Source organism: Schistocerca piceifrons, chromosome 4 (genome assembly GCF_021461385.2).
Source record: "Schistocerca piceifrons isolate TAMUIC-IGC-003096 chromosome 4, iqSchPice1.1, whole genome shotgun sequence".
NCBI classification, from domain to species: Eukaryota; Metazoa; Arthropoda; class Insecta; order Orthoptera; family Acrididae; genus Schistocerca; species Schistocerca piceifrons.
In genome coordinates, this window is record NC_060141.1 from 787,224,883 (window position 1) to 787,237,410 (window position 12,528).

Consider the following 12,528-nt stretch of genomic DNA (forward strand, 5'->3'; position numbering starts at 1 on the left):
GTCAGCCACCACTGCAAAGTGCAGGAAATTCCTTGATCTATGGAAGCTTTCACTTCAAGGCTCTTGAGAGAGCAGTTATTTGGACAAACCCATATAGCCACATAATTAGTACATAAGTTTGCTACCAATTAACTTCAACACAACAGCTACTGAAAATAGGAAGTTCTTCCCTCTAGGCATCCATCCTCATGTGTTTGTAGAAGCTCAAACACATCACACATACAATGGGGATGTAGTTCAAATAGGTTCATTTATATTGGATCCATACACACATCATGAATTAAATTTACAAAACTGTGCTGAGATTCTGAAAAATGAAACATATAAATTACAAATTATGTGACATAGTACAGTTCCATGACATAGTACAGTGCAGACTAGGTCAGTTCCAGTAAAGGAAATTGAAAAATGCAGAGAACAAAATTGATTCTTCACTGAACACTGAAATATTTCTTCTGTACACAGAAAAAGAAAAGAGAGAAAACTAATCAAAATCACACATTATTAGAAACAAGAAATACAGCTTTAAGATTGGTTGCACACAGTAAAAATGTCAGATAAATTTCATGTGTTTCATATTTCAATGCAAGATATGAGAGTTGGTCATAAAAACAATTAAAAATAGATTGGAAAACATCTCAGCTTTACTAACGAACCACCTCCATCCACTAAAACCCATGTGAATTGTACAGCTGAGAACTGTCTTTATTACATCCTTTAGTCCATTAACTTCATTCACTTTAGTCCCCTTACTGCTTCTTCATCTGTCCTACTTCTGTTCTTTTACTCCTGATCTTACATCCATCCCTTTATGATGTTGTTTCACTCCTCCCTCCTGGTGGCTTCAGATTTTTATAATTCTCCTTGTCCTTACTTTGACACTTTTTTTTCGCCCTTCCATTCCATTTCTTTTGTCCTCAGGCCTCTTTTCTACCTTTCCTACTCTTTCTAATTAACTACTTACTACCTACTCAATTCCGGTGTATTTGGTAGTACTTGCCTTCGCTGTATTCCCTCTTCTCAATCCCACTCTCTTTTTCTCCTCACTGTTCACCTATTGTCATCTTGATCTATGGAAGCTTTCACTTCAAGGCTCTTGAGAGAGCAGTTATTTGGACAAACCCATATAGCCACATAATTAGTATATAAGTTTTGCTACCAGTTAACTTCATCATCTAATATCTTTCCCTTCTCATTCATCATTTATGCAGCTTTCTGTCAACTGCTTAACTCCTAATTCTTACTGACAGTCCACCCTCAGTCTAGACCATCACACATATCTTTTCACAGCATTAACAGAATTAGAGAGAGGGGGTGAGGAGGAGATAATGTTTCTTTCTCTTAGTAATAGAAAGAAAGAGAGAGAGAGAGAGAGAGAGAGAGAGAGAGAGAGAGAGAGAGAGAGAGAGAGAGTTGGAAAGGCCAATAAATTTTAACTGTACTCACCAACAACTTAGCTCCTTATTTTTAAGATTAATTGTGATCAATAAACTGCTTCCTCAACTGACAATGGAAAGGAGGGCAGTGAATATGGACATTGCAGCATTTATAGATAACTCTGAAACTTTTGCTAAATTATGTTGAAGTAGTGCAGGTAGTAACATTGGACACAAACATATGTGCGTTTTGAGGATTAATAAACTCACCTTGTAAACATCATAAAACCCAATAATTCTGTCAAATGTACTGTAAAGATCATTCAGAAAATCGACAACCTGAAACAGTAAAGAGTAGGTTCATTCAATAGCGTATTTCTTGACAAAATTATTACATTGCACATGTTGTAAGTGTTATTGTAACTTGTTCCTTGTGTATTTTGTTTAAAAGTGGAATCATGCACAATATTGCTTATGCCTCACTCTCACCTCTATGAACTGATATTACATGAATTTCATGTGATTTTAATTGTATAAAGTTCTACAGGTACAATGAAATATCATACGTATTTTGTCATGCATAAGAAGCCCCACTGTTCACCCTACCAAATATAAATTCTATCTAACAATTAAGTGAAGTGGTATGGAAAGTCCTTGATGGGATAAAAATAATGGGGGGAGGGGGTAAAGGTAACAGCTCACTGAATAGTTGAGGTGCTATATCGTCTATAGGCACATAAAAGGAATGAGGGCGTTACTCACTTTCAGATGAATTCTCTTCATGGACATAAAGCGAACACACATACACTTGCAAAGGTACAGTGTTGTTTGTGGCTACACTGTGTAAGCACTACAGCTCAACAGAGGTGAGGAACTGTGGTGGGTTGAATGGACGAGGGTAGAAAGAAGGCAGGGAGAAGGAGGGAAGGTTTGCGAACTGTGGGTGACAGCAGGAAGGGAAAGGCAGCAGGCTCACAGAATAGTAATGTGGCAACAGCAACCTCCTCCAAGCCATAATAGGGGGGAGTTATGTGAAGTGCACAGTGATGTGGAGAAGTAGACTGGGAGGAGGGGGGGCGGGGGGAGAGGGGGGGGGCAGAAGAGGGAAAGATTATGGAGAGGTCAGTATGAGTGCAAAATGAGTGAAGTTATGGACATGTGGTGGGGTGATGGTTGTTCTGGGGCAAGGGCTAGCAAAGACTGTTACCAGGAAAATTATGAGATCGAAAGATGTGTGTTACATGGACAAATCCCTGTGTTATTCAAGGAAGCTAGTGTTGGCAGAGGGGGAGAGGTCAGATAGTATGGACTGTGAAAGAAGAATCAATGAAATCATGTATGTTGTTCTCATCAACTGTGTGGACAACTCCCCCCTAGGGAACAGTTTTGCAGTGACCCTTCATCTGGATGGACAGCTTGTTGGTTGTCATACACACATAAAATGCTGTACACAAGACACAGCAAAGCTGGTATATGATATGACTCCTTTTACAGTTGGCCAGTTATGTGACATGTCAGAGGTATAGTACATATACACACACATGTACCTGCATGCCTACACTGCCCTGGCAGACTACACTCTGCTGGCTTTGCAGCTCAGTGAATGCGTACGGAGTGTCAGATGAAGGGATGAGGAGAGGAAGGAAATGAAGAGAAGGAAGGCAGATTGGGTAAGGGTGGCTGATGGTTCAGCAGAAGAAGCAGCATCAATCCCATCAACCAGCCCACCCTTTCCAAATCCTCTCTTCTGCTCCTAACCTCCTTTCTGCCCCATCTTTCCACCAGACATACCTCCTTCTACCTGCAATTCTGGCACAATGAAGCCACCTGGGTTGACGTAGCTGTGCAGATGTATGTGTGTGCATGTTTAGTCTATAGCTCTGAAGGAAGGAAGATTCACCCAAAAGATAGCAATGTTACAACATACTGTACAAATGTGTAAGCAAACAATCTGAGAGTGCTGTTAAATATATATATATATACACATACACACACACACACACACACACACACGCACAAACTGATGAAAACAAATTGAAACACCAAGAAGAAGTTGTGTGACGTAAATGAGAATTGTAGAGCATGTTTCTACATCTGAAAGATGATTTGTATTCAAATTTTACTCCAGATTCTTAAGAATGGTGTTAGCAGTGTCACTCTGAGGACACAAATCAGGTTTGCTTTAAATACATGCTGTAACATTCATGAGTTTTACTTACCTATGAGATTGGACATTTGCTTTTAAGATGACAAAGACTCCATTATCAATACCTCATGAGTTTGAACAAGGTCCTGTAATAGGGCTACAAGAAGCTGAATGTTCCTTCCGCGATATTGTTGTAGAAAGACTTGACAGTGGCTACTGAACATGACTGCTGGCAGCGGTAGTCATGAGAGTGTATCGTTGCAAGAAGACTGGGCTTCAGACAGTCAAGTGGCATGCACTAAAGATAGGAAAGACCATCTTGTTTAAACTCTGACTCTGGTTAATTGTACTGCATCTGCTGCAGCAGTTTGAGCACCAATTGACTCTGGTAAATTGTACTGCATCTGCTGCAGCAGTTTGAGCAGCAATTGGCACTTAGTGACATAATGAACCATTACAAATTGGTTGCTTCAAGGAAAGTTCCAATCTAAATGCCATGTAACATGCGTTTCACTGAGCCCAAACCAGTGCTATTTACAACTTCAGTTGTGTCAAGCAAGGGCTCACTGGAGGGCAGGATGGAGGTCTGCTGCATTCTCTAATGAAAGCTGGTTCTGCCTCAGTGTCAGTGATAGCCGCCGTCTGTTGGTAAGGAGGCAGCCAGCTGGGGGCCTGCAGCCATCCATGCTAGACTCACTGGGTGTATGCCTGGAGTTATTGTCTATGGTGCAATTTTGTATGACAGCAGGAGCACTCTCATGGTTATCCCACACACCCTGATTGCAAAATTGTATATTACTCTGGTGACTTGACCAATTGTGCTGCATGGCTACACTGTCCTGGCAGACTACACTCTGCTGACTTTGCAGCTCAGTAAATGTGTAGGGAGTGTCAGATGAAGGGATGAGGAGAGGAAGGAAATGAGGAGAAGGAAGACAGACTAGGTAATGGTGGCTGATGGCTGGGCGGAAGAAGCAGCATCAATCCCACCAACCAGCCACCCTTTCCGAATCCTCTCTTCTGTTCCTAACCTCCTTTCTACCCCATTTTTCCACCATGACTTGATGCCCATAAAGAAAATAACAACATCAATGAAAATACCGGTTGAGAATGCCTGCATTGTGTGATTTGTGTACACTGCTTAAAGCAATAGTCTGTTTAATTAAGACTTTGCTAATTTCCTTCCTCAGCCTTTCCCAATCTGAGCTTGTTCTTGTCGTTTAATGACCTAGTCATTGACAGAATGGCTAACACTAACCTTCTTTCTTCCACATGTTGATTTTATTCACAACTGGCACCCAACTGTGTGTAAAATAATTACACACATCATTTCATTTAGTGTGCGACCATTAATATCTCTCTCTGTCCTCAGTAGTTCACATAAGATAAGATTTCATGCTGATTTGAATGAGTAGCATCCATGGTTCATTTAGCATCTAGACAGTGTTTAGTATGATTGAGATTGGCCTTTTTATTATATTTGTGTAATCAATATTAGTAGCATCATCAAATTCAAAAGATGCTGTGTCAGAAATACCATCATAGCTAGAAGGATGATTGCTTGTTAGAGACACTTTCTTTTTATTTTGTGTTTCTCAAGGCAATTGACATTGACAGTGACAGGGAGTGTTTTCCAATAGGTTAAAATTTGCCCACATGCCATTGCTCTACATAGTGTTGACTTGTTTCCTTGGCCTGCTCGATTACCAGATCTGTCTCCAGTTGTGCTCATATGGAACATCATCAGACGTCATCCACAACCAGCATTAAACCATCCTTGTGTTGACTGACCAACTGTGACAGGCACGGAACTCCATCCCACAAACTAAAAGTGGGGGACACTGTACAACACAATTGTATGCATGTTTGCGATACGTATTTGGCACAGTTGTTGCCAAATATCACATGGGACATTCGCATGTTGGATGTGCATGTGATGAAAATGAACACTTTTACCTGGTGTGAGGTGGGACCGTGGGCAGTTGCCTGCAGGTGAGAATGGCACTTGCTGAAGGAGCCACTGGTGGATTGAGGAAGGTTCAGGTCAAGAGTGTGGCTGAGAACAAAGCACAGAATTCGCATGAAACAGAAGCTTATTCTTACAAAATAAATTACCTTGTACATTCTGCATGCATGCATGGTTAAAAATAAAAGAGAAGTGCTATAGCCTTTTATATACAGAAACTGCATACACGCGTTTACTTACTGAAGAAAGAAAGGAAACAGAAGTTGTTCAGCACAAGGCATTTTTACATCCCATTGCTGCACTGCCGTCGATTTTTGTGTAGAAATATGGTTTTAATAATCAATTGGCCTTTTAGTCTACTTCTTTGTTTGTTTATAAGTAGTCCTGTTTTCGAAAATATTCTGTCACTGGGAACAGAACTTGCAGGTATTGCAAGATATTTTTTTGCCACGACAGCTAGACCTGGGTAACTGTTTTCATTTTTTTCCCAGTAGTGTAAAGGATTATCTGTGCGTTGTAGGTATGGTTATTCCAAATATCGTTGTACCTCCAGGTCTATGCTATCACAACCACTTTTCATTAGATTTTTATTGGAAACCTCTTCATCAAAAGAAGCCCATAAGGAACTACTGACGTTTTGTACGAAATGGTACTCATGGCTAGTGTTGTTAGCAGCCGAATGAGTAGATCGTACGGTCTCTACCATGTTCACTCTGCAATCAGGTTTACAACAGCATGTTTTGAATGAATGGGATTCGTAAATGGTAATATTTCGAATCTTGGGTTGAGAACTGTGGCAACGGCATGTACTTTGTTTGTTTCTATTAATCCTAGCCGGGCTGTTAGTAAGTTGTGCAGATATTGCTGTAGCTCTTGCGCTGTCGTGGTAGCCCACTTCCCATTGCATACGGTTAGCTGTCTGATTATTGGAATAGATTTCGAAAGAGAGGTATAGTTTTCAGTTGAGATTTCACTTGTTACCACTTCAAATGGCTCCAGTACACATAAACATTCGCTCAAAATTCGCCACTTGTCAGCTGTGAGGTTCTCTACACCTGAATACAAAGATGATGAACAGGCTGCAATGCATTCCTTTTGCTCCACTAGATGTTTTAGCATATAAAACATACTATTCCATCGGGTTTCGGTTTCCTGACTCAATTTATGAACAGGTTTTTTCATTAGATCCTGGATCTCATGGAGTTTTTCATTAGCGTTGCAACTTGTTCTAAAAGAGCTAACATTGTTTTCTTGCCTTTTCCCGCATAAAGCTAACATTGTTTTCTCGCCTTTTCCCGCATTATGCAGAGCTTACTGCTGCTGTTCAAAGAACTTTTCACAACTAAATTGATGGTGTGTGCTAAACAAGGCACATGTTACATATCTATGTTGCCACTGCGAATAAGTTGTACGGCTGCCGTCACGTTACTGGTGTTGTCAGTTGTGATGCTTACAACTTTGTTTTCAATGTTCCATTTTGAAATCACGTTATCTAACGCCTCCCTAATATTTAGCACTGTATGCTTTTCCGGGAAACGGAATGTCTCGAGAGCTAAAGCTTTCAGGCACTAATTAGTGTTAATGAAATGACCAGTTACAGCAATATATGTGTCACTATTGAGTGAGGTCCAAATATTGGTCATTAAAGAAACAGAAGTACAGTCTTCCACGGCCAAGTCTCTGTTTATGGTAATCGTCCTCAATCATGAGGAGCAACTTTTTTCGATTTGGTATCGAGTATTGTGGGTCCAAAAAAACGTCAAAAACCAGTGTCCTCGATGACTGAAAGCGGTTGAAAACCGTCTGTTATCATGGCCATTAGTGTTTTCATCAAGCTGTTGTTGCCGTTTACTTCCTTCTATGAAGAGAAACGTAAGATATAGATCAGTGCTCCTGCAAGGGGATATGTTATGCTCAACAACTAGTCCAATACAATTACATATCGTATCGTGCAAAAGCTAGGATAGTAAATGTTTGATTTTGGGGTATGTTGTATGTTATCAGAGTGCGATTAAAAAATCAATGCCTTTTAAGTGTGGCGGACCGCTTAGGACACTGTCCGAACTTTTGCACGGAATCCACCTTTTGTACCATATGTACCTGGATAGATATTTTGTCTGCCTCGCACTATTGGAAGAATGAGCCTCTGTATCCACGGATGTCACTGCATTCTTTTATTGCTCGATAAATTGTGCAGTTTAATATGTCTAATGATGCCCGTCGTATTTTTTGATACATTATGGAAATTTTTACGACAAATGTTGCAAGTAATGTTATCTCCATCCTCCGTAAAGTATTGCCAGCAACATGATGTTCATTTTCGAGTTTCCATATTGATTTGAACAACAACTTTACTCGATTGAAACCTGAGACATACTAGTTACGAGCACAGAGAGCAGCGAGCATGTTTGTCTAGCGGCGGCATTCAATTCATAAAACAACAGCGGCGCGGCATATGTTGTCGCAGCAAACTGGCGCGCAGTGGCACATGCCGCTGAGCTGTTTCTCGTGAGCTTCTCGAGAATTGCTTGAGAACTAAAGGCTCGAGGAATTCTCGGTGTGCTTGAGTCGCCGCGCCTCGCCATCCCATCACTATCTGCTAGCACACAAGAACATGAGGCACAATGCCACATGCAGCAGTTAGTTGTGGCACACGTCCCACACTGGAGGGAATTGTGGTGAGAACTGTTGTATTACTCACTGAGTTTTACCCTTTGATGAAGTCCTGTGTTCAGTAATTATTAAGTGAGAGTGCACAATAACTGACAGTTCAGTTCTTGTGGCCATGTCCAGAAGATCAAATGCTGTTTGATGGGTGTTATTGTTATTGTTTTTGGGCTTCCAGGTGTACCAACATTCTCCATTATGATTGAGCAAGGCAGTGTTCTTGTTTAGCACTTCTGCCTGTGTTACGCAGTGACAACTGATAAACCAGTTTCCAATTTTGTTGGCCATTAAATAAGTGGCATGTTATATTGGTGTGGTAGCTTGCTGCAAGGATTAGCGACTATTCCAACACCAGGCAGCCCCACCCCCAGTGTATTGGACAACTGGTAACTGGCTTGATAATTCTGGCACTGCACTTGTGGCAGTTACAGGGGCAGGAGGAAATGAGCAGAGAGATAGAGGACGAGATGGGTAGAGGAGGAGTTGTGTGCAATATATGTACATATGTCACATGTGCTGATAAGAATCATGTAGCTCCCCTTGGGGAGGGGTGACATGGATGTGGATGGAATATGGGGGGGGGGGAGGGGGAGGGGGAGAGATAAACAGAGAGAGGGGAGAGGAGGAGATGAACAGATACAGAGGGGTGAGTAAGAGATGGTCAGACACAGAGGGGGGAAGAAGAGAATGGGCAAAGACAATGAGGAGTGGATGAATAGTCACACAGGAAGGAGGAGGAGATGAACAGAGGGGGAGGAAGAGATGGACAGAGAGAGGGAAGAGGGATGTGAGCAATATATGTGACATACACATAAGCGGGCAATGCTGTGAGTAAAAATCTAGTATCTGATAAACTTTTTAAACACACCTCTTCACAAAAGAAATGAGAAAGCTTGAATTGCCAAGGTACTACTTGATCATGGCATTTCAGTGCTAAACAGTTTTTTAACTTTGAATTGTGTCCTAATGCTCAGCCATGTTTTATTAAAGTAATCAATTTAGTGAAAGTGGACAAACCTTTTCTACAGGTGTGTTCTTGTTATTTGACAGAACCCACAAACAGTGAAGCTACACATCCTCATGGAAAACAATGTGCTAAAATGTTCTGAACAGTGGAAGAAATGAATGCTTCCAAGAGTGGCCTCAGATGGATCAGACTCTGAAGGGAAACATCATTTGTAGGGTAAGGATCTTAATTCTTTCAAAATTGTCTTCTCTGAAGCTCTACTTATGTTTTAATAGATACTGGTAGTAAATCCACCAATGATATTTAAATTGCAGTCACTGAACATTTATTTTGGTTCTCCACTGTATGTGAGTGGTCAGTCTATCTGACTGTGATGCAGTGCTCCTGGGTCAGTTTCCAGCACTATCCATGAATTTTTGTTTGGGGGACTGGAAGTGTGTGCACTCAACTCAAACAGAGGTTCTAGATGAATGAATGACATGAAGCAGCTCCAAAGTCTGGAAACCTGACAATGTCTGGGAGCAGTGTCGCCACACTACGTCTCTCTGTACTCCGTCCAAAAAACATCATTTGGCAGAGGATGACATGTTAGCTAATCTGATCAGAGCTGTGAGTTTCTCAGTGCCTGATCATAAAGATCGATTCTTGCTCTCATCCCCCCCCCCCCCCCCCCTCCTCCCAAACCAATCATTGTTTTCATTTTGATATATAGACTGATCATCTTCCAAAATACAGTGTTCATACAGGTCAGTACTGTACCCTCCGTGAGACTCCAATTGGTTTATTGTATATTACACGACTGGAAATTTACAACAATTTTTCCTCTTGACACCACTTAACTAGTGGCTGTGAACTGATGAAATGTCAATGAAGATTTGCTACACCTGATTGTAGTGTCCTGTGGCTCGGCAATGATTCAATGTGAATGTTCACTGCTAAATGTTCTATGTCAATAGAGCTGACTGTATAACCCTTTAAGTCTATATTCAGTGACCCACAGTGAAGTGTGTGGCAGAGGGTACTTCCCAATGTACCAAATAGTAAAGTTTCTTTTTCCTTTCCATTCACATATTCTCATTGTCATTTTTTCTCATTGTCAAGTTGAAATATTTCATAAGTGTCGTTCTGCGTCTCTTGCACTGTAGTCATCTTTTTGAGCTTATCAGGTACTGTGCCTCCTCATTTATGTAGAAAATCACACACATGCAAATTATCACCCACATTCCAGAATGAGATTTTCACTCTGCAGCGGAGTGTGTGCTGAAATGAAACTTCCTGGCAGATTAAAACTGTGTACCCGACCGAGACTCGAACTCGGGACCTTTGCCTTTCGCGGGCAAGTGCTCTACCATCTGAGCTACCGAAGCACGACTCACGCCCGGTACTCACAGCTTTACTTCTGCCAGTATCTCGTCTCCTACCTTCCAAACTTTACAGAAGCTCTCCTGCGAACCTTGCAGAACTAGCACTCCTGAAAGAAAGGATATAGCGGAGACATGGCTTAGCCACAGCCTGGGGGATGTTTCCAGAATGAGATTTTCACTCTGCAGCGGAGTGTGCGCTGATATGTAACTTCCTGACAGATTAAAACTGTGTGCCCGACCGAGACTCGAACTCGGGACCTTTGCCTTTCGCAGGCAAGTGCTCTACCATCTGAGCTACCGAAGCACCCACATTGTTTGCATAACATCACAAAAATACATATGTAAAGGCTGCGTTAGACAGAGAGGATAAATTCTCGGACATGTGTCTTGCTCAGCATGAAAAAATACATAATGGGCACTGTGCTTAAACCAAAAACATCTGAGCCATGAAAAGTGAGTGAAGGTTTCAACTAGCACTACTAGTGGCCAAATGAAACATTCTAAATGGTTTGACAAAGGTGTCACAACAGTAACAAAACCTTATATGTGCAGTAGAGACAATTTCGGAATTATTGTGACTGATATTGATTTGTTTATTCGAGTAAACCTAGTAACTCCCATTCAGCCAACACACTGACTGGAGCATGGCAGTGGCAGGAGATAGGGCACAAACTGTTCCAACTTTTTACACATTTACTCATTCAAATCCACTGAGTGTAGAGTGACCTGGTGCCAAGAAACTTAACCACATTGTGGTTATAAACACTACTTGATGTCCAATGCCCTGCCAGTGTCATTTTGTGTCAGTTTTTTCTTCAGACTTTTTTTATAAAGCACAAATTGTGGGAAAATTATGGAATATGTTGACGCAAAATCAGGTGTGAATCAACATTGTGGACATGCAAAATTGGATAGGAGTGATAAAAAAAAGTCATAAACAGTGGGAAAAACATTAATTCTGGGAATGTAAAATTGGGGTTGTATTGTAGTAAAATCCCTGTGGGACTGATAAGCTGTGAGCAGTAGTATGTTCCTAATTTAATACTAAATCTTAAAACTCTGTAATTAGGGTTTCGCAGGATAGCAGGCAAATGTCTCCACGCTTGTACCAATCCATATATTTCAGTATCTCCATGATTTTTATCCTTGGATCAAATGAACCTGTGATTGATAGTGGTGCACTTTGTATACATTCAATGTCTTCTGTTAATCATATGTAGAAGAGCCCCAAGTTCCTTGTAGACCCATAGTATTTTCCCAGTATCATAACAATGACTTAAAATTTACCATCTGGTTTACTTAAACCAACCCTATGTGATTGTGCTATTCGATATTCCTGCAAATAAATGCACCTGGATATATGTATGAGATGACTGATTCCAGTTGCAACGCATTAATACTTAAGTCATAGCTTGCTACATTCTTTCCTTTTGTGAAGTGCACAGTTTTACATTTCTGAAAATTTAAAGCAAGTTGCAAATTATTGTACCTTTAGCAGGTCACTAACATACAATATGAACACCAAAGGCTCCAAACACACTTGCCACTGTGAAGAAATAATGTATCCATCTGGTTTCCAGGATGTCATGTCAGAAAAATGATAGTTGGGTTTTGCATAGCTGACATTTATGGAATTCATGTCTCCTGGCATGGAGGAGGTCATTCCGTTCCAGATACCTCATCATGTTTGGGCTCAGAATATGTCATCAGATTCTACAACAAATGGATCTCAAAGATATTGGATGGTAGCCTTGTGATTCATTTCTCATACTCACCAGTCTGTCCTGCGCTTTCTTTCAAACTACTTGGTGTGGTATTTTTTTGGGTAGAATCTAAAATATGTCATGGTTAATGGAGGGGCTAACTCTATCACAAACTGTGTTAGTATCCTATGCGACTCATCGAAATTTGTTCAGTTTTGGCAACTTCAGCTATTTCTCAATGCCACAGACAGTACAGTCTGCTTACAAAGAGATGAATGATGGCAGTGAAGTGATGGTTATCATCTCTTGAGGAGTGACGAAGTGTTTCTTATACAGTCA

General features: G+C 40.9%; 1 protein-coding gene across 1 annotated transcript in view; it reads right to left on the reverse strand.

Moving 5' to 3' along the window:
- LOC124796171 (atrial natriuretic peptide receptor 1-like) overlaps positions 1-12,528 on the reverse strand; it is a 316,630-nt gene that overhangs the window by 105,437 nt on the left and 198,665 nt on the right. Inside the window, exon 8 of the mRNA XM_047260262.1 lies at positions 1,647-1,715. Coding sequence (XP_047116218.1) covers positions 1,647-1,715 — 69 coding nt within the window. The remainder of the gene's footprint in view (positions 1-1,646; positions 1,716-12,528) is intronic.